Consider the following 25,715-nt stretch of genomic DNA (forward strand, 5'->3'; position numbering starts at 1 on the left):
ATTTCAGACCCAAAAATAAAAGTTTTATGATAGCGGAAGTACGTTTTTAATAAACATTCTTGTCTGCAATATATTTTGGATATAAGCCAAATTTATAGTGATTTATACCTGTTTTGAGATAGGTTAGGATAAGATGTTTACTGCATTAGTCATCTAAAAAACATTTAACTTTTAATGTTCATGTTATCATATAAACAAGTAACACGAATATCGTGCTTCTTCCTTCAGATTTGTATTTAGCTTTTCTAATTGTCTTATAAAATATATGTATTCCACATATTTGTCCGATCAAATGATACTTTAAAAAAAAGTCGTTTTATGGCCTTCCAGATCTAAGAAACCTTCCATTAGTTTAAAAAAAAACGTCGCGAACAAATACATATATTCCTACTGAAATAGCATTCATACACGCCATGTCAGCAAGTTTAGCGTGAGACAGAAACATTATTAATGGAAGGCCACTTTTTCTGATGAATTCTACCCAACTGATGAATCAGCACCTCTGATGAAGTTGACAATTCAAAATCAATCAGGAAAAGAAAAAAAAAAAAAAAACGTTCTGAATGGGATAAAATCAACAATCCCTACGGACCTAACCACATTTTGAAAGTCTTACGAGAAAAAAGTTCTATAAACGAAGATCACAATGTCTTAATTGTCCACTTTTGCTTTTTGCTTTTTTTTTTTATTCGTTTTATAAGTTATTTATTGGTCAAAGCTAAGTTGAATTCCGGATTGTTTTCTTTTCAATACAGACTTAGCCCCTTTATTATTGGAGCTCACAACTTTTACTTCATAATAACAATCCATCATTTCCAGTAAACAAGTCATTTCAAATCAGCTTACATCACTGGGAAGTTAGAATTAGAGTTGTGATTCTTTTTTTTAAAAAAAAGGTACGTGCCCAAAACGACCAGAATACTTTTGCAATTTAATAACAGTTTTTCTTTTAACACCCCTCTAGTAGTTGTGTTTCACTACTCATATCAAAGTCATGTTAAATATTTTTTAATTTTTTGAATTGAAAAAGGTATCAACTTCCAGCGCTGTTGACCACCTATTTCACGAACTAGCGCCTGTCTAATTTATCAAATTTGTTTTATGACTTCCTCCTTTTCTTTAAATTTTTTTTTTTTTTTTTTCCAAAAACCCAATCAACAGGAGACATTCACGACACGACATTCCGGTATTTTTTGTGTTACTTTGTGTTTCGGTATTACTTTGTTTGAATCAATTATATTAACTAACCCTCTTAATATTTAATTTTTCTATCTCTTCTCTATAAATTAATTACTAATATGCGCATATTGATCAGATAAAAGAAATCTTTATAAAGGATCTGTTATCGTGAAATTAGTGATTTTTCACAAAACAGAAAAAAATTGAATTCAGCGCAATGGACATTATATTATACTACACATATCGCAATTTATAGTTTAGATATACTTATCTTGTATATGTTTTATAAGTTTCTTTTATTAATATTAAACAGATTTCTAGAAATCCAATTTTCTTTGCGCCCTTCCCACCATATTTCCTTGGCCTGTTTTCACTGCCATTTTATATTGTAAAGAACCTTATCATAATTAACTGTCCGCCGTGTTCGTTTTATTTTTTTCTATTTTTTTCCATTGCTGTCTGTTGGCTGCACTGATCAGTATATATATTTAGAAAAGAATTATTTATTTAGTTGGTTTTCGATATATTTAAAACAAGTTATGAAGTTAATAATAAGTGATTTTTCCTTCTCAATAAAAAAAGGCTAAAAGTGCTCCTTTAACATTACCAAAATTAGGGGATCTTATGTATTTTAGACAAAGTATAATTTTAAGTAGCAGTCTTCTCTTATTACTCTGCTAGTTAGGTTAAGTTCTTGTTATTATATAATAATTTCAGTCTCGTATTATGCTTTCTACTTGTGCTACAGCTTAAAGTATCTCTTATATTAATAGAAATTGTATATTGCAGGTCAGCAAAACGTTGTAACAATGCCACCAAGGCCTTCAAGCGGACAATCCGACAGTGGGAATGGGCCGACCAGGATGAGCCATTCTCCAATGACCAATCAGGGTAAGTTTTCTTTTTTTTTCACACTTAAAAAGGCTAAATGTGGAATTTGGGTCAGAATATTTTTTTAATTTAATGCTGGAATAGTTATAATATTAACTGAACCAAGTTGATCCATTGTTTTGATGAGCTTATGTATTTTCGGCTGCAGACTACTGCTACAAATTCATCGTCGGGCCAATGTATGTATTAACTCCTTGAAAGAGAAAATCTAGGGATTGGGCTGGATCTGGGATCTCCGCTTAAAACCTTTGGACCAATAATCTCCCTTTTTCAAGCACTAATATCAGTTTGATTACAGTTAACAGCAAGCGTAAATCGTCGTTTGAATGAAATTACATTTCTAACTGTTGTTTTTGGATAAGTTTCCCCTTTTGTTGACTTTTATTTTTTTCTAATGCCTTGTAAATAATTCGTTCAAAAGGTTTGGGGACTGCAGGTTACCTCACTAGTTCTGATCACAAGTTTTTATTTTGTTTGTCTGGTCCCGCGGACTTTCTCTCGTTGCAAGTAACATTGTCCATCATAACCAAAGTCTTTTAACGAAGGAAAATTTATAAGCTAACCAGCTGGACTCGAAGTCTGGATTTCCATGAAACGAACTTATTCTTGTTCTCCTTTTCATCCCCTTTTAATCAAAAATTGTTTTTTGTGATTAAAAACTTGATTACCTTTACTTTAATTAAGGGCTTGGAACTGTATCATTATTGTTGTTAAGAAGCCTGGTATGTCTACCTTTGGTGGTTTTTTCCCCCATTATTTCAATAATTAAAGTGAAACTACGAAAATTTCACTTATTGAATGCTTCACTTATAAAATGATCAAATTTTAGTTGGTTACCCTGCTGGCGGACCTCATATGCACAATTACAAGATGGCTCCACACCAAATGCCGCCTCATCCACATGGGCCTCCACAGTCTCAGCAGATTCCTCCTTATTCTCCGCAACCTCCACATCAGTATCCACAGCAAGGTAAAACAGTTTTTTCATTGAAAACATGAACGTATAAAAATATAATTAGGGTCAAATATTTAATTATTATTTAAGGAAAACAAAATACAATAATTCAGTTTGAAATTTCAAGATGTTTGTACTAATTTTTCATCTATTTCAGGTAATTATGGTGTACGATTAGGTGGGTACGGCCAAGGATATGGTGGTCCTCCACCTGGGAGTGGCATGCCTGGAGGTCCTCCGCCGCAAGCCCAGTATCCTCCACCTAGGCCCTTACCAAACCATGTACAGTACCCTCCATCTCCTTATCAGGTAATTCATTTTGTTAAAACAATCCTTTATTTTTTCTAGTTTTAAAAAAAAAACAAAGCCAAAGTTAATGATTAAGCAATGCTAAATTTCATATATTCATAGCATGAAATAATAGAATGTCACCAGCAATAATTATTATTAATGTTTCAGCACAAAGTTGCTTACGGAAGCAGTATGCCACCGAGTCCAGGTAGTTATAATTCACACGGCGGGGGCTCGATGGGGCCACCCCAGTCCCACCAGTTGGGCATGCCTCCTCCTCCGCCACCGCACCACGACGGGCCTATGCCTCCGCCTCCACCTGCGTCCACACCTACCCATGATGTTCATGACTCTACCATCACCACCACCGCGCCCACGCAAGGTAACTTCATCAACATTACCGCCGATAACCACATCAATTTCTTTTCTTACTATTTTAGACAGATACGATATTTCAAGTCTTCCTCCACCTCCAAGTATAAAACCTTCCATTCTTTTTCTTGAAATAATAATTGGTTATTCCAAGAAATATTTCAACTACATGGAATCAAACTTAAAGCGCTCGAATCGAGAAGGAGGATCGAAAATACTGATCGAAGTTTACTGATTAAAATATTTTATTAAACACAATTGAAAATATCAATCAATGTATGGCTGAAATAAGAAAATATTCGAGCAAAAACGCTGATCTAAAGAATACTATGATACACAGCAAAGTTGATGTTCGCTCGCGTTTATTTTCGCGACTGCATGTTCAGTCGCTTCCTGCTCTGAAAAACTGTTGGATTAGAATCAGTCGACTCGCTGTTTTCTAGTTGATTGGCAGTTGAGACCAAAAACAATAGCAGAGAAAACCGATACTATTTTACATTTTGTAATTGACAAAGTTAAGTTATTTATGAATTGTACACCTTAATTTCTAGTTTTAGCGTAAGAAAAAAAAGTTATGTCCATTTGTAGGACATCGTAGAACATCTTTTTCTGAGAAAGGTAAAGGCTCTCGACTTACAAGTATATTTTGGGTATGCATTTTTATTAATCTTAATACCCGATAATCTATAATCTAGTTGATAAGAAGTTTCGATTTGTTGTAGTTGTTTTTATTTCAATATCATTATAAGCCTGCGACAGAGCTTTGTCCGCAGGAAGTTAGCTCTTCAACTCCATGTTTATGAGCTATTCGAGAGGAAGGAACTTCTTTTTGATTTATATATCACTTTTCTCAGTTCTTGGAAAACCTTTAGTAAGACTTTCTATTGGATGATTTTTATCAAAGGATGTCGCGTTCAGTGACTATTTGAAGAGATTTACAAGTATTAGTTAAGTAAACCTTGTTTTTGCTCTAGGAGGCCTGGTGGGAAGCGGCGGCCCCGGAGGAGGAGTACCACCAGGAGGAGGCGGAAGCGGTGGTGGTGGTGGTAGTGTGACATCCATTGTTACAACTGGCCCTGATGGTGCATCGTTAGACGAAGCATCCCAGCAGAGCACACTGTCCAACGCTTCGGCAGCCTCAGGAGATGATACCACGTGTACACCAGCTAAATCAAGAAAAGAAGGAATGGTAAGCGGTTATCATAGCCATCCTACAACACCTCAGAGTACAGCACCATCCCCGGGCGCTGCTAGCCTCAATTCTATGCATGAAGAATATCCACCAGATCATAGTCCAACGTGGCCCAGGACTCCAGCAAGCCCGGTCAGTCTTAATCCATGAAGAATCAATTTTTCCTATAAATAATATCATAGTTCACAATGACTTATTTATCTTGAAATTCATCGCAAAAGTTGGAATACACTTCCTTTCTTGATTTTAATTGGAAAAATATTTTGTTTATTTTAGGTAAATTAGTTAAGATATTATTTCGTCTAATCCAAAGAAAATGTAAATCCCAAATCCAAGTGTGCCGTACATAAAAGAGTTTTCCTCTAAATTACGGTTAAGTGGGCGCATTTGAGTAGACTAATTCGCTACGTCAACTTTGCATTTTTAGGCAACAACTTCGCCGTTTAGGTTCTTCCATTCATATTTTATTTACTAATTCCTTTTCCATCTAGTATTTTTTTAAATATTTTTTTTCTTTGAACACAAATTTTCATTTTAAATTTGTTTCATTTGTGATATTTATGAAAGATAATGTCACAAATAAATGAAAGCAAATAATCATCTATTTTTATACAAGTTAATTGTTGAATTTGAATTTTAAATTTGTATTTCAATTGTTTAAGTGTCAATTCATATTTAATATTTATGTGTTCCTCTCTTCAATTGTAGATCCTCTTTCATGCATGATCTGTGTCTTTGCTGGGATAAACATTTTTTAGTTTTTTTGTTTTTTAAATTTATAGATCTTTTTTTAATAAATAAAAATATTTGCTTAATGTTATCATCACATTGCTGTTCATTGCATCTAGTGGGAGTGCATAAAAAATGACTAGTTTTCAATAAGAAGGTTAATTGTTCATTACCGTTCATTTTGTTTTAATGAATGTAAGACGTTCAGCCTCTTAGTTATTGACTTTCGCAAGTCAACTTTCTGTCAGCTGTTAAGTTCGCTGATACTTTTATTATATCAAACATGAGTAGTAACCGCTGGTATTAGGAATCAAAAATTACTTTTGCATTTCAATTTCGTCTTCAGTAAGTTGATAATATTTTCTCGCACCAAATAGTGCGCTATGAGTCGTAAGTAGTGATAATCAGAAGAAGCTAAGACGACTACTCTGCTGGATGGGTGCAAAAGAAGTCCATCTAGTTCCCCAAATGTTTCTATTTAGAGAGATGTATAGCAAAGCAGGAACTTGCAGGAACAAAACTTTGCAATTGCTGGAAGCTGGGTCATTCAGTTCTACTTTTATATCTAGTAGTTCGGCTGAAATAAGATTGAATTTCATGGATAGTCTGGGATGAATTGTCCTTGTTAGCTCTAGAAAATTGACCTTAATCAAATTACTAACCAGAAATGCCATTTCAACGCGATCTAATTGATGTCCACACAGAAAATTGCGCTATTTTCAATTCTCTTCCACATGCCACTATATTTTTGCTGAAGCGCATGTATACAACAAACCATCGCCTTTGTTTAGAAAAATGTTAATTTTTTACGCACTCCTTATTTTCTACTATTTTATCGATTTGTCCGAATGGATATTTCTCTTTAATCTTGCTCGGTCACTCCTATAGAAACAACAACCCTTTTGTTCACTCTTTTATTTGTTCACCAAGTTTATAATTATGTTACTTTTTTTTATTTTCATTTATTTTTATTGTTCTTTCATTTGAAAGAAATAGTAATTTAAAAAATTATGTATTGGCCACTATTTTTTAAGTGTGAAAAAGAGTATGTATTTGTTTGTTTCCAGGTGTTTAACAGTCATGTCCCCCAAGATCTGTACAGGCCGAAGGTTAATAGTTTATATTAATGCCACTGTCTTTTTTTTTTTCTTTCTTATAATTATAAATCTCTCTTCACTGTGCCTGCTATGTATTGATTAAAAAAATGCTAGATAAATTGCATTTAACATATAAAATTAAATTGTATTTTAATTTTTATAAACAAATTGAATAACATAGAACTATATTAAAAATTTTAATTGCATTCTGAATAGTTATAAATAGCTTCATGAGGTTGCATAAACAAGCACAAAAATTGTGCTTTTTGGCGGCATGCAAATATGCCTCTTTTTTTTTTAATTAATGAATTGCCTTTTTAAAAAATTTAGGAAATAGAGTTTTGAGTAATTTTTAATTGAATTGTGCATTTACTTTTGAAAAAGGACTGAGCATCAAAGTTTTTTTAAAAAAAAGAGCTGAGTTAAAAGAAGGAGCATTTTGTTCGGCAGGCCTTTTTATTACTTATTATTAATACTACTACTAAATAGTGGTTGAGAAAGGGAACTTTGTTCTATAATTACGTATTGCTGCCAATGATGTTTCATTTAATACTAAATTAAAGGCAATATATTTAGTAAATTTCAATCCTATATGCATGAGTGAATTTTTTATCAACATTTTTTTGGACTTTTTATTGTGAGGAGGGAAATTATGATCTGGTTTTACAGCTTATAAAAAGTATTTCATATTTTTGAGTGTTTAAAGTAAATTTCGGATTTGCCCTTTCTTTTCTTAGATAAATCGTTATTGTGATTGTTCACTTGAAAAATTTCTACATTCGTTTCCCTTCTTACAAGTTATTAGATTCTATTCATGCACGAAATGAGCATGAGTTCGGATTTCTTGTCTTTTTTTTTTTTTTTATCTTCTGCCAAGTTTTAACACTTACTAACATTGAAAAGAAGAAAACTAATAACGTTCTAAAACCAAAACTACATTCTTTTTGTTTTGGTCAAGCTTGCTTATTGTAAATGTTTAGTAAAACTAAGTGTGGAGGTACTCGTACATAATTTGCATGTTTTGATTTTTTGTATTTCTGTGATTTTAAATTTTATTCTATTGTGTAATGTTAGCATGTATACACAGCACAACAATCCATGATTCATGATAATTACATTTTAAAATGAAAAAAAGAACAAAACTAAATCAAGCCGGTTGCAAAGAAAATAAATCATTCATTTATTATTATTTTTTTATTGATTTATTCATTATTTAATTAGTAACCTGCTTTTCCGTATGGAAACGCACTCAATTTGTGGGCTCATTTAGATATTTTACTTCATTTAAATATATCCGCTTTTTGCTAGAAAACTGAAAGGGACACTTGCCTGCACAAATAGTACTTTGTGCGTACTATAAAATTATTTGAATATAAAACTTCAGTGACTGTTAACAATCACAGCGTACAGATTTCTTACGATATAATAGCTGAATATTTTTTTTTTTAAATCAGGCTTTTAGAGATTTTAAATATTCTGTAAGATAACTTTTTATAAAACTATTATAATAATCATTGAAATTACATCACTGGACGATCAAATAAACTATATTAATTCTAAATTTTGATGTCTTAAATTGTAAAAGCGATTTCCTCGGTAAATGGCTAGAGAAGTAAAATGCCATATTGTTGCTATTTATATCGGGCACCATAAACGTGGAGCGGCAATCAAGGTTCTTTTTACTCGTCTTTCCTATAGCATTCTGGGGAGGGGAAAAACGTTTTTTGAGAAAAATGGTTTTGAAAAAGTGTTACAATTTTTTGTTTGTTTATACTTTCTGTATTTCTTCTTCGTGTAATTAACTTGTGTGATTTTAATAGTAGCGAGGATTCGTTCAACAAATCAATTTTAATTTTTTCGCTAATGTTTCGACTTATTTAGGGCGTTATTTTGCGATTCACTACAATTATTATTGTAACTCACTACCAATTTGCTGAATAACTCCCTGAAGAAGATAATTAATTTGTCAAAACATTTGCAAAAAAGTTATTGTTTTTTTATTGTCTGTATCCTCGCTACAATTAAGACACAAGATATGTCAAAAATATTTATTATACAATTCAAAAATTTCCATGTAACGAAAAATATTTTTTTTCTAGTATAGGTCACATTGAGATACATTGAGAGTATCTTAGCAAATTCTTTTTGTTCTTTTATAATTTTTTTTAAAAGTATGCTTTTGAGATTAAATAGTTTAATACCTCCTACTTATAAGTCCATAAATTTATAGCAATTACATAATAAAATTATAGCTATCGGTATTAGATTCCGTAAAGGATTTTTTTTGTTTATTGTGAAACTAGCTTTATAAATACTGCGTAATGGAAGCTGTAATGAACAAGATAAAAGTATTTATTATCAGAAACAGAAGGTTATTATAATTTTAGTTACTATTACTATTATTTTTTATTATATTGAAGAAAGTAAGACAAAAATCTATTTAAATAAATCCTTAAAAGGTTTTTGGAAAAAAAAAAAAATGCTGAACCTAGTGTTTTTAATTTATAAGTGGACTGATAGACTTAGGGCCGAATCGTAATCATATAATTAAAGAGGGTAGTATAAGTTTTCTAAGTAATGATTTTTTAAAAAGTTTAAATTGGCTTAAAAATAAGAAAAATATACGATGAAATCACAAACTTTGGACTCGGTGACCATTTTACTACACAATTGAAAAGAACACTGGCGAAATTAGCTCTTAAATTCTCAATAGCATTCAATTTGAATTAAATAAATTATTTTTTATTGTTACAGAAACAACACGACAGTTTGGGTAAACTATATGAAATGGATGATTCACATGAACGGAGATTATGGCTGGATAAATTACTACATTTTATGGATGAAAGAGGAACGCCGATTACCGTTTGCCCGACAATCTCTAAGAATCCACTCGATCTATTCAGACTCTACCTATATGTGAAAGAGAGAGGAGGTTTCATGGAAGTATGCAAGGTACAGCATTTCAATAATTAAGTAACTTATTTAACGTAAATTTTTCTAAAATGTTAATTTTGGAAAACTGAAAATTCCATCAATAGTATTGCTACAATTTTAATTTTTACTTTGAAGACATTAACAAGAAGTGGTTTCAGAGAAACTTATTTATTACCTGCTTTACACGAATTAAATTCCAGTTAGTAACAATCCATATAAACGCATTTTAATTGGCGAATGAAATGGTATTGAATTTTACGTAAATACCATAATGAGTACATGCAAACACAAAAATGGAATTAATTAGGTTCCACATAAAAATAGTTCTTTAACTACAGTAGATATAAACTATTCTAAATTGCCTCGTTATCCCAAATTGAGCTTCGACTTTCTTCTTCACAGGAATCGTCCTTCACATTAAACATACTTCCGACTTCTTTTTTTTCTTTTGTTAGGTTGTTTTTTTTTTTAAAGTATAACCTAATTGAATGTTATTCTTCTTCCACAGGTGACTAAAAATAAAGTTTGGAAAGATATTGCCGGCTTGCTGGGGATAGGTGCCTCGTCCAGTGCGGCGTACACTCTGAGGAAGCACTATACCAAAAACCTGCTTCCTTACGAGTGCCACTTCGACCGGGGAGGCATCGACCCCCAGCCTATTATTAGTCAAGTCGAAGCTACTTCCAAAAAGAAAGGTGCAAAGGCTGCTCCAGTTCCTTCACCAGGTAATTATCATTTTCAGTTTTTTTTAAAAATACACTTAGTAGCATAAAAATGGTTCAAGCTGATTATTGGAGATATTGATTTATGGTTTTTTTTGAAAATTTTGTTTTTCATTTATCACTACCGAGTAATAGTATCACTATTTCGGCATTATAAGATACGCAACCTAAAAGAGGTTCCCCAGCTCTAGAAAATGATCCTAAACTCCATTTACAATTTTTCCCTGCTCGATTTGAGGCTTCACATGTTAATTTACCTTACCTCTACAGCAATTCACAATAACTACTCGGGCTACAATGTTACAAAGAGCAATCTCTAGTAAATTAGTTTAGAAATGTTAGTTATTTCTTTCTTCGTTTAATAATACCGCCAGGATCACCTCTTTTCTTGGCGATAAAATCAAGTAACGTTTAGGTGATGTTTTGCATTTTTATTGTAAACAGTTCGCCTTAGAGGATGGACCCAGCTTGTGTAAGCGTTTCTATCTCATTTTCTCTCTAAACCCCATTAAATTAATAAATAAAATTATTAGTTACCGAAATAGTGGTACATGACTTAAGAAGTGATAAATGAACGAAACAGGATTTTTAGAAAAAATTAATTAAATTAATATCTCAAATAATCCAAGGTCAAACAAGGTGACCCATTTTTATGCTCAAATCAGTGTATGTTCTATGTACTTTGCAAACTGTCCATATTGTTGTAGTTGTTTTTTTTACTTAAAACTTTTCAATTGTTCCAGTTTTTAGAAGTGTTTGATAAGTAGTGAATGATATGATAGCAACATTTTTCCCACTGTTTTGTGAGATAGGTAAGAGGGTCAAGCTATCCAAACGGCAGTAATGTGAGCTAGACAGTTTGTATTTATCATCAGATATATTATCGACCCTGGGAAAGAGAATCTAGAGCAACAAACATCTCTTAATCCCGATAATTTTAGACCTTTTTCTGTTTTACACCAGAAGATGATCCACACAAATCATGCTATTAGGCGCTGAAAGAGAAAGATAGGCCTTTTTCCACAAGCTGCTATCAGCCCTTTGTTCCATTTTTTTTTATACGCCCATTTGGTCACCAGATTTCTATGAAAGTTTTTAGGCGTTAAGATAAAAACTGTTACCAAGACTTGAATTCGTTCGTTTTTCTCCTGTTCTTCTGTGTTCTTCTGTTACTCCAAATATCTTAAAAACGTTTGGACAAATCAATCAATTCATTGAACTTCAATTTGACAAACGCATATTGCAAGTAACTTCTCGACTTCGTCCAACTTCACCAAGGTTTGGTTAAATTCAGGTTTGATAACAATCTTTAAAGAAAGAAGACTAAAATTTATGTTTCCATCCAAAGATTAAACAAAACAAATAATGTTTTGCATTAAATTATCTACTCTTTAAGAATTACTCTTTTTTGAGTTTATGATTCCATTTCTCTTACTTATCTCCGTAACAATACTTAATGAAAGTTGGCCGAAAACGTTTTTATGCACAGAATAATATTGTGGATTTCACTTCTCTTCTTTTCCAATGAAATGTATTTTTCTTTGCTAAAAAACTGTTTTTTAACTGCTTCAGGTTATAGAAAAAGAGGCGATTCAGAGAGGTGACATATCGGAAATTCAACTCCAGGGTTGCCCTTAAAGACCTTTCACATTAGGCAACTTTTATGTTTGGATTGCTAGATTTTTGAGAGCTAAAGTTACCTATTTACAGTAGAACTTTTATTCATTTAAAAAATAAATAAAATAAAAATACATTGATTCTGCAAACTAATGTGATCTAGTCAAAAGACTAGACAAAAGTGTTGCAAAGAAGCTAGATTGTACAGGCTAACTGATCACAGCAAACAGTATTAGTTCCTTACATTCTCCTGAGGCCCTAATAAATTTAAAGGACGGAGGGTAGTTGAATCAAAGTTTTGCCAGTAACTTCGTCTATCTGAGATATGAAAAGCTGTAATACAAAAATGATGATTGTATATCCAAAATTCTGTCAGCCTAAGTTATAGACGTTCTAGGCTACTTAGAACCTATGCTCCCAAATGTTTATTAGTAAATAGGGTCATGCTGCTGTTGTCCGGCATGATATGATTGATTTTCAATCGAAATATTTAGCTTTTAACTCAGTGTCACTTTCCGTATCAATCAGTTTTTCCATCTTAAAGTTCTATCCCAATAATTATAAAAAAAAAAAAATTGGTTGAAGTAATTCGAATTATTTTTTGACAACCTGAATTTTTGGACAATCAGTTAACACATTATTCAAGATTTTCAGGGCTGCTTTACTGCTCAGAATCAGTTAGTTACAATAGCTTCAGCCATTTTGTTCAATGTGAGAAGTTTACGAGAATTGTTGGCTATCAGGTTATAATGGAACTAATAACAGTTGTATAGCAAATGTGGATAAATTGTCTTCTTTCTGTGCAATCATAAAAATGGAGGATTTCCTTGCTTTAAGTTGCTGAAAGTTAAAGTAAAGTGGATTAATGACTTTTTTTTTCAGACTGGCTTTACGTACAACTACCTAATTAGGTTTCGTGGACGGAGATGGCTAGCAAACGTACATTACTGCTATAAACTTCTGATGTTAACCATTAAATAAAATTTTGGGTCACACCGGGAATCAAACCCAGTACCACAATACTTAGCTTACTCCTTGCCACTAACCGCTTGGCTAGTGGTGGCACCTTGTTAAATAAACTGTAAATATTAAATATTCCGCGCCAAAATATTGTATATATACATATTTTTGTATACAGTAACTTTTGAATGAAGCAGTCAGTTTTAATTTTAAGTTAAGCCGTATTAGGGAGAACAATGAGACCTCCGCCGGGTTCTGTAATTGTGGTACTGAGTAATGCACTTGGATAGCTGTAGTTATGCTGCTGTTGTCCCATAATTAATCTGTGTGTAAAGTTTTTTTTTTTTTGTTAGATAATCCGTATGTATTTAAAATATAAATACATAATGTAATTTTGTGTGTAATTTTCTTTTGTAGGCTCATCGAATTCTCAAGATTCATTTCCTGGTCCTGGCAGTGCCAGCAGCGGAATGGATGGTTATGGAGGTTACGGAGGTTATCCTCAAGATTACAACAGCCAACCTCGACCACCCAGTCAATCAAGTCAAGGTGTGGACTTAATAATTTAATACTTTACTCCTTTCCAACCCGTTTCATGTTTTCTAAAATAAAATTTAATCACTTTCCTTAAGAGAGTTGTAACCAACAAGCTAAGCAATATATTTTTTCTTATACTTTTTGCTTCATAATTTAATTAATTTTTTTTTTCTAAAACTAGTCTTTTCTCTTCATGCTCATTTATTTGGTTTTATTTTCCTTTTTTACTTATTAAATTTTTTTGAACCGTCACAATACTGTAAGGAACACTTTGCAAGTGATATGTTATTTGAAAAGAAGGAGGTGTGTGATAGAATTCTATGGGTAGGTGTAGGCGTGCCGGCGACTCAAGTAGGAGGGGATAACATTAGTGTGTCCAACCCGTTTGATGACCATGCTGCATCGTCGAGGGCCCCCCGCCCAGGTAAAATACCCAGCATGTTTCTTCTCCTACCTTTTACATTATTTTTATTTTTTAATTTTAAATCCCTTAAGTTTCTCTTATATTTATTTATTTATTTTTATTTTCATGTTTGCATTTACTTTTTATTTTTGATGTTTGTTTTAAACTACTATCAATTTTTTAGTGATGTACTTTTGTCTATAAATGGGGCATGCTTGTGTGTTTTTTGTGAACTTGTGTTGTCATTTTTCTGAAATAAAATTCAGCCGTGGAACACACTCACGACTTTCTCTTACCACAATTCATAGTATTAAACAGTTGTTCTGCGCATTTTGTGCAAATTCAAAATTTGAGCCACATATTTGATTCATTATTAAGTGTTAAAAGTAGTTAACTTGAAGTGGCACTCAAAGGTAAACTCAAGTACCCAGCTTCCGGAAAAAACATTTTCACTGATTAAACCTTTCTTAGCAAAACTGATTTATTTCTTGTAAGAATCAAGTAACATGTTTCAAATTAGCGTTTCCTGTTACCACAATTTCTTTTATCTCGCAATTAAAACATTGCCTTGCTAATTCATTATATTTCATTGAAAGAACAATGTTTAAAGGGAACTTATACGCTATGTTTCAATTACAGATCTACAGAGCTTTATAAGGAATACCCTAAATCGAAACGGTCTTGTCTCGGGAATCATTTTCGATAAAATCTAAAAATAATAAGCGCATAAATCCAAATTGCGTCTTAAATAAGAAATTTTGATCTCTAGTTATACTTAGGGTTTGATCCTCCGTAGTGATTTAAACTACTATAGTCTTCTTGAGAGATTTGCTTCCTTTAAAAACAGTAGTAAGAGAAAGAAAAGATCTTTTTTCCCACTTCTTTATTTTAGACTATGTTTTTTGCATATCATTATCTTATAGTTTTTTTTTTTTTTGGAGAATAGGTATCATTCTTAAATGAATAAGTGATCCAAACTACCCCCAACAATAATTTTGTTTATTCATTTCCTTATTTTTTTCTTTTCATTTTCTTTTGCTTGATTTATTTCTTTCTCTACATTAGTATAATTCCCTATCATCAGTCCCTCAGACATTTTTGCAAATGACAATAGCTGTTAAGTACTTCTTGATCTGCCTCCACATTAAGGAGGGGTAAATCTTCATAATAACTAGACATTTTTTTTAATGTTGACTCTGAGCATATACAATACTTTTAAAACATCTTTAAATCAAAATAAGCTTTTTTTTCCGCTTCTTGTCTGGATAAAGAATATTTAAAGGAGTAATTTATTAGAATAATTGTTATGAGGATTACTACTTGTAGTTATTTTTATAACTGGATGTTGTTCTAGCTAGCTTGCTGGTTACTTCTCTGTGTTATATAAAACCCTGTCCAGGTATGGGGTGATGTTGATTGCTATCTAGCAATACTCTAATTTAAAGTGAACATACTATTATTGTATCATTGTAACATGATTTTTGGTGGCTGGACGGAATGTGATAATAGTGGCAGTCGATGCATAGTTTTGTTAAAATAGCTTCTTTTTTTTATGATTAATTTTTAGTTATTTTTGGTGTTATTGAAGTACCGTATATATTGTGGTATAGCTTTTCATAAACAATTTCATACGCTTAACATTACTTAATTTTAAGTAACGAAATTTTTTTCAAACAATAAAAGGTTACAAGAGCCACTCAGAAAACCAAGAAAAATCGCCTGTCAAACACGTACACGATTTTCTTGTATTTAAAATGATTTTTTTTTTTATTAATAGATAAATTTTCTTCTGAAGTTAACGTAGATAAAATATTTAGGTGGAAGGGGTGAGTTTTGAAATTCGTTAAAAATTGGAAACTTTATTGCAGATCGTTAAGTTTTGGGTACCATTCTATTACCACCTAGAACTTTTAATCAATAAAGGCTATTATGTTAGGAGGAGGCTATTTAAGAAAATTTATATTTATATATAAATCTACCAACATCTATCTGAGATCATTGACGCCTGGAGCTTTATTTTTTTATGAATTGCAGGTCTCCGAAAAGTGTTCTGTTACAGGCAGCACTGTCCACCAGACAGAGCTATAAATATAAATTTTTATTATAATTGATCTATTATAATTCTGAAAGGTTTTGACATTTTACATGGAAAGACCATAGCAACATCACTAATCCATTCTTAAGTTTATAATATCTTGTTCACTTGTAACATCAATTAGTTCTCTGAAGTTAAAAAAAGGTGTAGTGAGCCGAGCAGTTCGCGACGAAACTTATGTTGTACTATTTCTTCACAGCAAACTTTAAATACTAGTCGCCCCCGAGCATGCACAAAACCTAAGAATGGTTTAAAGTCTGGGAAATTTCTCCATTGGCTTCTCTCGCAACAAAAGGAGACTTCCACTGACAAGTAACCTGCCAGCTCCAAAAAGCTCATATATTTTTAGAGTTTACAGTGCCTCCTGGCGGTAGGGCCACCACGACGGACTTACAGCTAGCAGCCCGTCAGTTCTGCCGAGAGCTTTTGAATGGGATTTCTTTGTATATTTATGCTTACTTCAACGGTTCTGTTTTCAATACACCGTGTAATATGTTCATTTCTAATTTTTGAACTGATGACTGGACCTATTTTTATGGATTGTAAATAACTAATTACCTTCAGTACCTAATCCTTACGTACATTATTGAAAACAATTTTTATCTAGAACCCTTATGAACATGAAGTTTTAATTACTAATTAAAATCTTCTTCCCTTCCTTTCTTGGAATGACCTCATTTTACATTTTCCATCATCTGCCCTTTCTATGATGAATTGTTATCTCAACGTCCCCAAGTCCGCGCCTTTCACAGAGGGAACCTAACCCCTAAATATTATTACTTTTTTGTTTTAAACGTTTTCTATTTATTTATTCTGAACAGTTGTCAACTATTGTTTATTTTGATTACTTATGACCTGTTTAGAGTAAATGCTGTTTTTTTTTTGTTACCTTTTAATTAATTTTTAACACGTTGATAGCAAATTTACCATTTTTTATTTTTTATTTTAACTTATTCATAGCTCCGATGAAGAGCACTAGAAAAGTTAGACATCATGAAGGTTTTAGTTTTTCTCGGCCATTATCGAAAAAAATAAAACCTATTCCGTATTTTTTAAGCCCCTACGACTTAACTTTTAAAGTTTTTGAAGAAGTTGCGTTGTTCGGCTCACTTTAGATGTGTGGGAATTTTTTAGAAGCGCATTTTCAAATGAGTTCTCAAGTTTACTGGCTCCCTTTATCTGTTTTATAGTCTTCACTGTTTTACTTGTATATTACAACTGATGCTGTCAATGACTAAACGAAAACTGGTTATGACGTTAGGAACCTGGAAAACTTTGTAAGTTTCATCCTGTTAACGAAATTGGAAGAAAATCTGTCTATTATGCAACATATAATTTTTCAAAAAAAGTGTCACATAAGCTAGTATCTCAAGCAAATTAACATTGTTATCCAAGAAAGTCTCATTGAAGAGTTTTGAATTTGAAGCGGCTTTTATGGAAATATTTTTTTTAAAAAAACATTCAAGAATAATTTAAATAATTTGACACTTCAAGGCTAATATTTTTATTTCGTGACTAGGGATGCCCCCAAGTGGTGGTTACCCTGGCCAGGCCAGTTATCAGTATGGAGAACAATACAACCAACAGTACTCAGGAGGATCATATCCAGCTAATCGTCCTATTTATCCACCATATGGGCCAGAACCTGACAGGTATGTTCATTCTGTTTTTTCTGCTAATTTTAAGTAGAGAGGAGTCAGCAGTTTGGTTAAGGCCTTAGCGATTCATTCCTTACGACGGTGCTTGTAACCGTACTTCGTAGATTGATGAGATTCACATTAAGTTTATGTAGCAACTAAACTTGACTGAATTGTTTGTTCTAAATTTCTTTTGAATTTAGTATTCTCTGTTCATATTGCAGTTATCTAGTACGAACAGCTAATCTGTATTTAAATACTCACAAAACTAATTTGTTTATGGGAGTTTTTTTTCAGTTAATGATAATTTGATTTGTTGCTAATCATAAGATCTGTTGTTAGCAGGGTATACAACCAAAGTAACACCACGGGTAATAACAGTGGCGGCCCAACTCCACCAGTTAGTGGTGCAGGTCAGGGACCACCTCCAGGTACAGACTACAGAGGATACTTAGGTCCCGGCAGTGGTGCAGGGAACTCAGTAGCTCCAGGAGGTTATCCACCACCAAGAGGTTATCCTCCTCAACCACCTTCAAGTCAAGGTTCACCGAGTCCAAGTGGGACGCCACCATCAGCTCCTCCACCGCCTCAAGGAGCACCACCTCCTGTTCAAGGAGCACCACCTCCGCAGCCACAACAGTATCAGGGTCCTCCGCCTCCTCCTCCTCAGGATTATTATAGGCAAGACCCTGGAGTGTATCCTGGTGCTGCTGGAGGTCAGCCGGCCGGCTATCCTCAGAACAAAACAATGCCTCCTCCAGCTCCTCAGCCTAGGAGACATCCAGATTTTGTCAAAGAACCTCAACCATATCCTCCTTATAATCAACAAAGGCCAAACATGTATCCAGGTATTTTTTTTATGCTAATGTTACAATATATATTTAAAGTATCAATATTGACAAACATTTTTTAATTTTTGAATAGAAAAGGAATGATATTTTAAGAAGTAGAGGTAACTTTAACCAAAAATTGCGTTTTCTTAATCGTTTTGCTTAATATAATAATTTTTAGTGTTTCTTAATATAATGCAAAACGGGTTCTGCTTGATACAGCCGCAATTGTTAATCAGGAAAAAGTAGCAAGATTGTAATTTATTTTATTTAAGAAAGTGCATTCTCTTTTTCAGTTCGAGTAATAATTCGTTGTAAATGTAAAAAACAGTCGTATTTTTATTTATTTTAATGTCGTATGTGCTGAAACGTCACTGTTCTAATGAATTTATTCTAGGGGGCCGTACTTAAATTACGTAACGAACGCAAGGGGGGAGGGGGTAAGGCTCGATTGTTACCATTCGTTATGGTTCGGGGGAGGGTTTTTTTTAATGCTTGTACGTAATTTTTCCAATTGAATCTATAATTTTTTGGTCATTAATGGAAAAATACTAACGATATTTTTCGCGCCAAATTCTACTATAGCCAACCTTCATACTAAGTGATAATGTAATTAGATAAGTAATAAATAAAAAATATATGTTTGATTTTAATTAAATACTATGCAATGACGATATTCCATAACAAAAAATTACGTACATTTGGCTAGGGGGGGAGGGGAGGTTGACATTTTGTTACGATCTGTTAATCGGGGGGGGGGAGGGATTAAAAAGCTCTTTAAATTGCGTTACGTAATTTAAGTACGGCCCCTAGATTAAAACCAGCGAAATATACTATACTATACAATGTAATTTGATCTTCGGATATCTAACTATTCTGTTATTATTTGCAGGATGGTCGAATAACAATAACAGCGGCTATCGAGGCCAGTATCCTGGAGCAGGTAGTCCTGGAGGTCCTCAGCAATGGGGCCAAGGTCCTTCTAGGCCAGGCGCTCCTCCACCTCCTCCTCAAACCAATAACCAATGGCCGCCTCCTCAGCCACCATATCAATCTCCACAGGTATTTTTACATTTTACTTCTGATAATGTTGTTCTTTTAATTGCTTTACTCATTGCATACAAAAAAAGAAATCTGCTTGAAGTTGCCACAGATTCTTCTATCAGTAAAATCCAGTAAGAATTTTATCTAATTGAGGATCCTAGCCTAAAAATACATTTCACTTGAAATTCATATTTACTATCGAACCTGTACATGTAGTTAAATTATTATCTATTTATTCTTAGTGGTATTATGTCAATACGTTGAAACATCACTTACTTATTCTAATAATAAATTACAGACTCAGCAAGGGTGGGGAATGGGGACGCCAGGTGTGGGACAGGGTTCTCCTCTGAGGCCCCCATTGGGCCCAAGACCAGCATTTAGGCCAGATTCCAAACCTTACAATCAGATGCCGCCTCATGCTGCTCCACAAATAAAGGTAATTAGTTGCTGAAATGTACTTTTCAGCACTTTATATGGCTAAATATTATTTAGTGGAGTATTGATCTTAATACTCCATAGCCTTTAATTTAATCTATAGCAAAAAATAATCAGTTCTCTTTCTAGTAATTAGAATTTCTGTTTCTGTTGCATATTTTGTTTATTGAGATAATAAGGAATTCTATACGGATAGTGAAATAATAAGAAATTTGTGTAGTAACACTGTGATTTTCTCTTTTAGATTACTGTCAGCGCGGTTTATTTAACGAAAATGATATTACAAAGTCCTTAAATTATTGAGTAGTTATGTTATACGGGTATCCGTGCTGAACTAGTCTGACTGAACCTTATTTTAAAGCCTCTTTTCTTTAAAATTCTGGCTTAAAAAAAATAATGAGCTGCGACGATGATTTTACAGATTAGATCAGATTAGATTGTGACAAAGAGCGGTCCGTCCAAAAGGAGGAAGGAACGAAGGCAATCCAAAATGCCCATTGTTCCTCGCCCACCCTTCACCTCATAAGAGGCACCTGGGTTTAAAAACCAACAACTCCGGCTAAAAATTGCCAGATGTTAATACTGTAAATTAATAGAATAGCAACAGAACACTAGGAAGCATGGCAACTCAATCGCCTAGTGCACTGAATAAACTTAGAGAGTTCATAAAGCTTACCAGATGTGGTGACATCTCGAGGGTAGAAACGTGTAATTACTACAGATACTTTACATTTCTTGATCCAAAGCTGCATTTTTATTTCTTTTTCAATAAATATTGAATTTCTTGTTACCTAAAGCATTATTTTGCCGAGCTATCTTAGTTAGTAAACAAAGTATGTATGTGTATTATTGTTCTTCAAAAAAAAAAAAAAAATTAAATAAATAAATAAAAAAAATTAAAAAATGATAATCATTAAAATAATCAGCTGTTTGTCTTAAATTGCTGTTAACTCTCAGTAACTTTATAATTCAATCTAAAAAGAGTTTGTATTTACTTTATGAGTTACAATACATGATCAAGCCATAATCTGATGAAATTTTTGTATTTTTTTAAGTGGCACAAGATGTATTTTTCTTGTGACTTTACTCTGCAACAGAAATTTTAAAGAGATAAATACGAATTTTGTTGAACAGACCCCTTAAAATTGAAGTTTGTAAGTAAATTATGCAAAATACAAAGCATTATTGGTAGATTGAAGACTGCACTAGCAAAACTATTCTAGATTTTGACTTTTTGATGTATGGATACTCTAGAAAACTAACACTTTGTATGATTGTTACTTTATTAAGTGACTGTTAACTTTTTTCTTTTCATTTACAGAGTAACGCTGGTTACGGAAGTGGAAGTCAGGTGAAAAGAGAATTAGTTTTCCCTATGGAAAGCATTGAGGCAACTACTCCTGTTCTTTATAAACGTCGGAGATTGGGTAAAAATGATGTCACTCCCGTGGATGCTTGGAGAATAATGATGGCACTAAAGTCGGGTCTGCTAGCGGAGACGACTTGGGGTCTTGATATGTTGAACATCTTATTGTTTGATGATTCTACTATTGCTTATTTCGGTCTAGTCCACTTACCAGGTTTAATGGACATTCTGCTAGAACATATGCGGCGATCGTTATCTGATATGCTAGATCCGCCAACACCACCACCGTTCAGCGAACCAGTGCCTGATCTCAGCCCAGCTGATCTTGGTGCAGTTGATAAGATACCTGATCCTAAAGACCGTCTTACCATTCTTAAGTCGCAGGACTATACACTTCGAACACGTAAGGGACACACTGTCACAGTGACGCAGGATGCAAGCGATATTTTTGTGACCAGTGACAAAAGACCCTGGGATGCGGATGATACAGTTGATGATGCTTCATTAGAACAAGACTCTTCCAAATATATTATTGCATGCTTTAGAGCGGAGTTTGGCCGGATACCTTTTGTTAAAATGTTATCAGGGCCAAATAAAAAGAGTAAACCTGAAGTGAAAATGGAAGAAGCCAAATCGCCTACTGATAAATTACCAGAAGCAGGTTTGGAGAAAAAAGAAGAAAAGAAAGTTAGTGAAAGGACGAGTAAAAAAAAGACTAAAACATTGAGTGATGTATTATCTAGAATTAAGAAAGAATCTGTTGATACACCCCCAGAAACCAAAACTGATTCATCTTCTGACTTACCAGTGAAAGAAGAACCCGCAAAAGTGGAGAGAGCTGAAACGCCAGAACGGAAAGAAGAAGATATGTTTGAGAACAAATTATCTTGTAGGATAAGAGATCCAGCAGGAACGTTAAAAAGAAGAAGGATATCAGATTATGAAGATGAGTGTTATACCAGAGATGAGGCAAGTCTTTATCTTGTTACCGAGAGCCAAGATGCGTTAGCCAGAAGATGTGTTTGTCTCTCAACTATACTTCGGAATCTCACGTTTGTGCCTGGCAACGAAAGTGAGTTTGCGAAGAGTGGAACATTTTTAGGATTGGTAGGAAAACTGCTTCTACTACACCATGAACACCCACCGCGTGTGACCAAGCAGCGCAATTATGATCGTGAGGAAGAGGTAGACTTTGCAGATTGTTGTTCAAGTTTACAGGGTGATTCGGAATGGTGGTGGGAGTTTTTGCATCACCTAAGGGAAAATGCTCTAGTCAGTATAGCGAACATATCAGGACATGTTGATCTTGGTCTGTATCCTGAGGATATATCCCGTCCGATATTAGACGGCCTTCTACATTGGGCAGTTTGTCCGGCCGCTCAAGGGCAGGACCCATTTCCCACTGTTTCACCTACCAGTTCTTTATCACCTCAACGGCTGGCTTTAGAAGCTCTTTGTAAATTGTGTGTGACAGATGCAAACGTGGATCTTGTCATCGCTACACCACCTTATTGCAGGTTAGAAAGGCTGGCTGCAGTGCTGACAAGGCTGTTATGCAGGAGTGAAGAACAGGTATGTGACAGGATTCTACAAACTAAATTACGTAGTCATATCATTTGTTAGCTTTCAGTTAGTCAGAGAACATATAGTAGAAAACTGGAGTTAACCAGTATTCTCTATGATCTTGCAGTTTTTACATAAATAATTCGGAGTCGCATTATCGATAGGATTGTTAATAATTAACAAAACAACTACAAAATGCGAATTTGGTCGTTTTAATTTTTATGCAATAAATATAATATATGCCTTGTGATATTGTAGATAAATTATAGATATTTATCTGACACTATTCTTTATATTCTACTACATATTATGTTGAACTCGTGAGGACAATAATTAACTCAAAAACTTTAAATTAACATTAGATTCTTCGTATGAAAAGGACATTCGTATTTCTCTTTACAATGTTAAGTATTGAAAGGATTCAACCTGTTTCAACAATTTATATAAAATTTAGTGGAAATAGGAAAAATCTTAGTTTTTCAAAGATAACTTTTTTTTGGAAATGAATGTGGTATCAACCTTAGTAAGTTATCAAACTTACAAAGTAAAAATTTTTCCAAAAGTGTTGATGATTCAGACTGCAATATCAGGTTTCGCCAGAGTATTTATTTTCCGACTAAGGAAAAGTTAGCAACTCTTATCATATCAGCCTTTTTGGGGTTATCTTAGTAAAATATTATAATTAATACATTTTTATATATTTACGAATATAATTTTTGAACAGTTGTAAACACTTGTTTTTGCTGGTAGGTACTCTTTCAAGGTTGAATCTTACTTGCTTATAAGAATTCATTTTTTCTCAAGTTTCTTACCCTAAATTTTATTCCATAGAGCAGTCATATTACTTGTATTGGAGTAGTAATTAATGTGAGCTGGTTGATCTACATATGTTTCTTTCCGCGCTTATTTCAAGGCTTTATTTCTGACCTTACACACATAGTCATCATAACATGTTTTAATTAAAATGCCAGTGTTATTAAACAATATATTGTCTCCTTTACTTTCGCTTAAACTTTGTAATCAACTTATTTGATTTTTAGGTATTAAGAGAGTTTGCTGTGAATCTTCTGTACTATCTCGGCGCTGCGGATAGTGGAATGGCGAGGACGATAGCGATGCAGAGCCCGTGTGTATCGCAACTTGTTGCATTCATTGAACAAGCTGAACAATCAGCACTTGGCGTTGCTAACCAACATGGATTGACCGCACTTCGCGACAACCCAGACTGTATGGGCACCAGCCTAGATATGTTACGTCGGGCAGCTAGGACACTGCTTCATCTCAGCAAACATCCAGACAATTGGCCGTTATTCCTGCAACAGGAACAACGCTTGCTGGCGCTGGTCATGTCGCAAATATTGGATCAGCAAGTTGCATCCATCATTTCCATGGTGCTGTTCCAGGTTTCGAGAGCACCTCCTCCACAGACGCCACCCCCGCCGCCGTCGACGACGGCTGCAGGTGCCGCACCACAGTCTCCCAGCCCTAATGGCGAAGACGACACAACGTAGTCAATCCCTCAGCTCTCTTCGTAACTCTCTATCTTCAGTCTATCTGTGTTAGTTGTACAGAACGCACCGTGTCCGATGACTTTATAAAACTATTGAGTGGCTATTCTGTGAGGTGATATTATTAAGTGAAACTATACGATTATAAACATACAAGATACTTAATAGGTATGACTCTTGTGATTTAGGTCTTGTGGATATACAATTTTAATTAGGTAATGTTTAATAATTACTTGAAAGTAATGTTATATAAATATATATATATATAAATATAAAACTATAAATATAAAGACAATATTATTAATTCCATCGATATCGTGGTTAAGATTTAGTACCGAGTGAGGTACATTGTATTTATTTAGCTATATAATATATAAATATATATATATTTACCACGTGTCGAGTGTAACGGACTAGTAAATGAAAACATATTTGAGCTGACTATTGTCTAGGGATATGTTGACTATTATCGGTTGTTTCTAAATACTCTGTGTTCCAAATGACTTTATTTTGCCAATATTTCTCAATGCAATATTGGATTCTGTTTTAGCAATGTCGGTGGTTATGTTTTTATTTCTACATTATTCTACAGATAGTGCGTTTATCTAAACAAAAAAAAAATAAATAAAATTAATTGGTATTTACTTGTGCAAATGCTTTATATATGTCTGAATAAAATATTGAAAATATTAAATAAAAATGTAAATAAGATGATTTAAAAAAAAAAATATCCACATGTGTTATAATGACTTATTTTTTAAAAACTAAAACTGAACTAGATGTAGTGTTTATAATAAATTGATTTTTAAAGTGTCTCAGGGTTTATGCAGTTAGATGTTTGCCATTTTTTTTCAAGTTAATTTTATAATTTTTTCTTTTTTTATTTTTATTTTTTTTCGGAAAACAGTCTACAAACAAATCTGATGTTGCATAAATGCTTGACTTGTATAGGAAAAAAATTGGTGGCCAACTACGGTAGTATTAAAACACGACAATGTCTATCTGTTGAATGTGGATTTCAGATTGTATAGTTGTCTAAAAACAAACAAAAAATAAATAAAAAATTTAAAAAAAATTAAAAAATTAAATAAAAATTTAAAAAAAAAAAATATGTAGGTATTCTCAAATATTTTAAATTAAATTCATGTTTCATGACGTAAACAACTGCAGTCTTGTTTACCGCATAACTTACTGAAGTGAAACAGTAAGGTATATAATATCAATAATGTAAATATTATGCATTATAATATAGGTATTTAAAAAAGAATACAGATTTACAATTTAGTGCCTGATGGATTTGTATACCTGATTTTGTTATCTACTGTGTACATGCATGAAATTCTTAGTAAACC

The 25,715-nt window shown here is 33.2% G+C and overlaps 1 protein-coding gene and 1 long non-coding RNA gene across 6 annotated transcripts in view; one reads left to right on the forward strand and one right to left on the reverse strand.

Annotated features, from left to right (window-relative positions):
* Positions 1-25,647, forward strand: part of osa (trithorax group protein osa) — a 188,051-nt gene extending 162,404 nt beyond the window's left edge. Inside the window, exons 6-21 of one of the 5 annotated variants that reach the window (XM_074128711.1) lie at positions 1,969-2,070; positions 2,900-3,040; positions 3,183-3,334; positions 3,485-3,698; positions 4,663-5,012; positions 6,677-6,718; positions 9,461-9,661; positions 10,152-10,368; positions 13,360-13,491; positions 13,808-13,903; positions 17,497-17,629; positions 17,957-18,462; positions 19,337-19,506; positions 19,787-19,927; positions 21,248-22,864; positions 23,896-25,647. In XM_074128711.1, coding sequence (XP_073984812.1) covers positions 1,969-2,070; positions 2,900-3,040; positions 3,183-3,334; positions 3,485-3,698; positions 4,663-5,012; positions 6,677-6,718; positions 9,461-9,661; positions 10,152-10,368; positions 13,360-13,491; positions 13,808-13,903; positions 17,497-17,629; positions 17,957-18,462; positions 19,337-19,506; positions 19,787-19,927; positions 21,248-22,864; positions 23,896-24,366 — 4,685 coding nt within the window. In that variant the 3' untranslated portion in view covers positions 24,367-25,647. The remainder of the gene's footprint in view (positions 1-1,968; positions 2,071-2,899; positions 3,041-3,182; positions 3,335-3,484; positions 3,699-4,662; positions 5,013-6,676; positions 6,719-9,460; positions 9,662-10,151; positions 10,369-13,359; positions 13,492-13,807; positions 13,904-17,496; positions 17,630-17,956; positions 18,463-19,336; positions 19,507-19,786; positions 19,928-21,247; positions 22,865-23,895) is intronic. The other 4 variants (XM_074128717.1, XM_074128736.1, XM_074128738.1 and 1 more) reach the window with 4 other exon arrangements.
* On the reverse strand, positions 3,237-20,813 carry LOC141454517 (uncharacterized). The gene is made up of 3 exons (XR_012458766.1): positions 20,603-20,813; positions 6,272-6,491; positions 3,237-3,369 (listed from the first exon to the last, which is right to left on the reverse strand). It is a non-coding gene; the product is annotated as an uncharacterized lncRNA (long non-coding RNA).
* Positions 25,648-25,715: the final 68 nt, after the last annotated feature.

This window comes from Rhodnius prolixus, unplaced genomic scaffold (genome assembly GCF_049639745.1).
Source record: "Rhodnius prolixus isolate KJV_2025 unplaced genomic scaffold, Rpr scaffold_1, whole genome shotgun sequence".
Lineage (NCBI taxonomy): Eukaryota > Metazoa > Arthropoda > Insecta > Hemiptera > Reduviidae > Rhodnius > Rhodnius prolixus.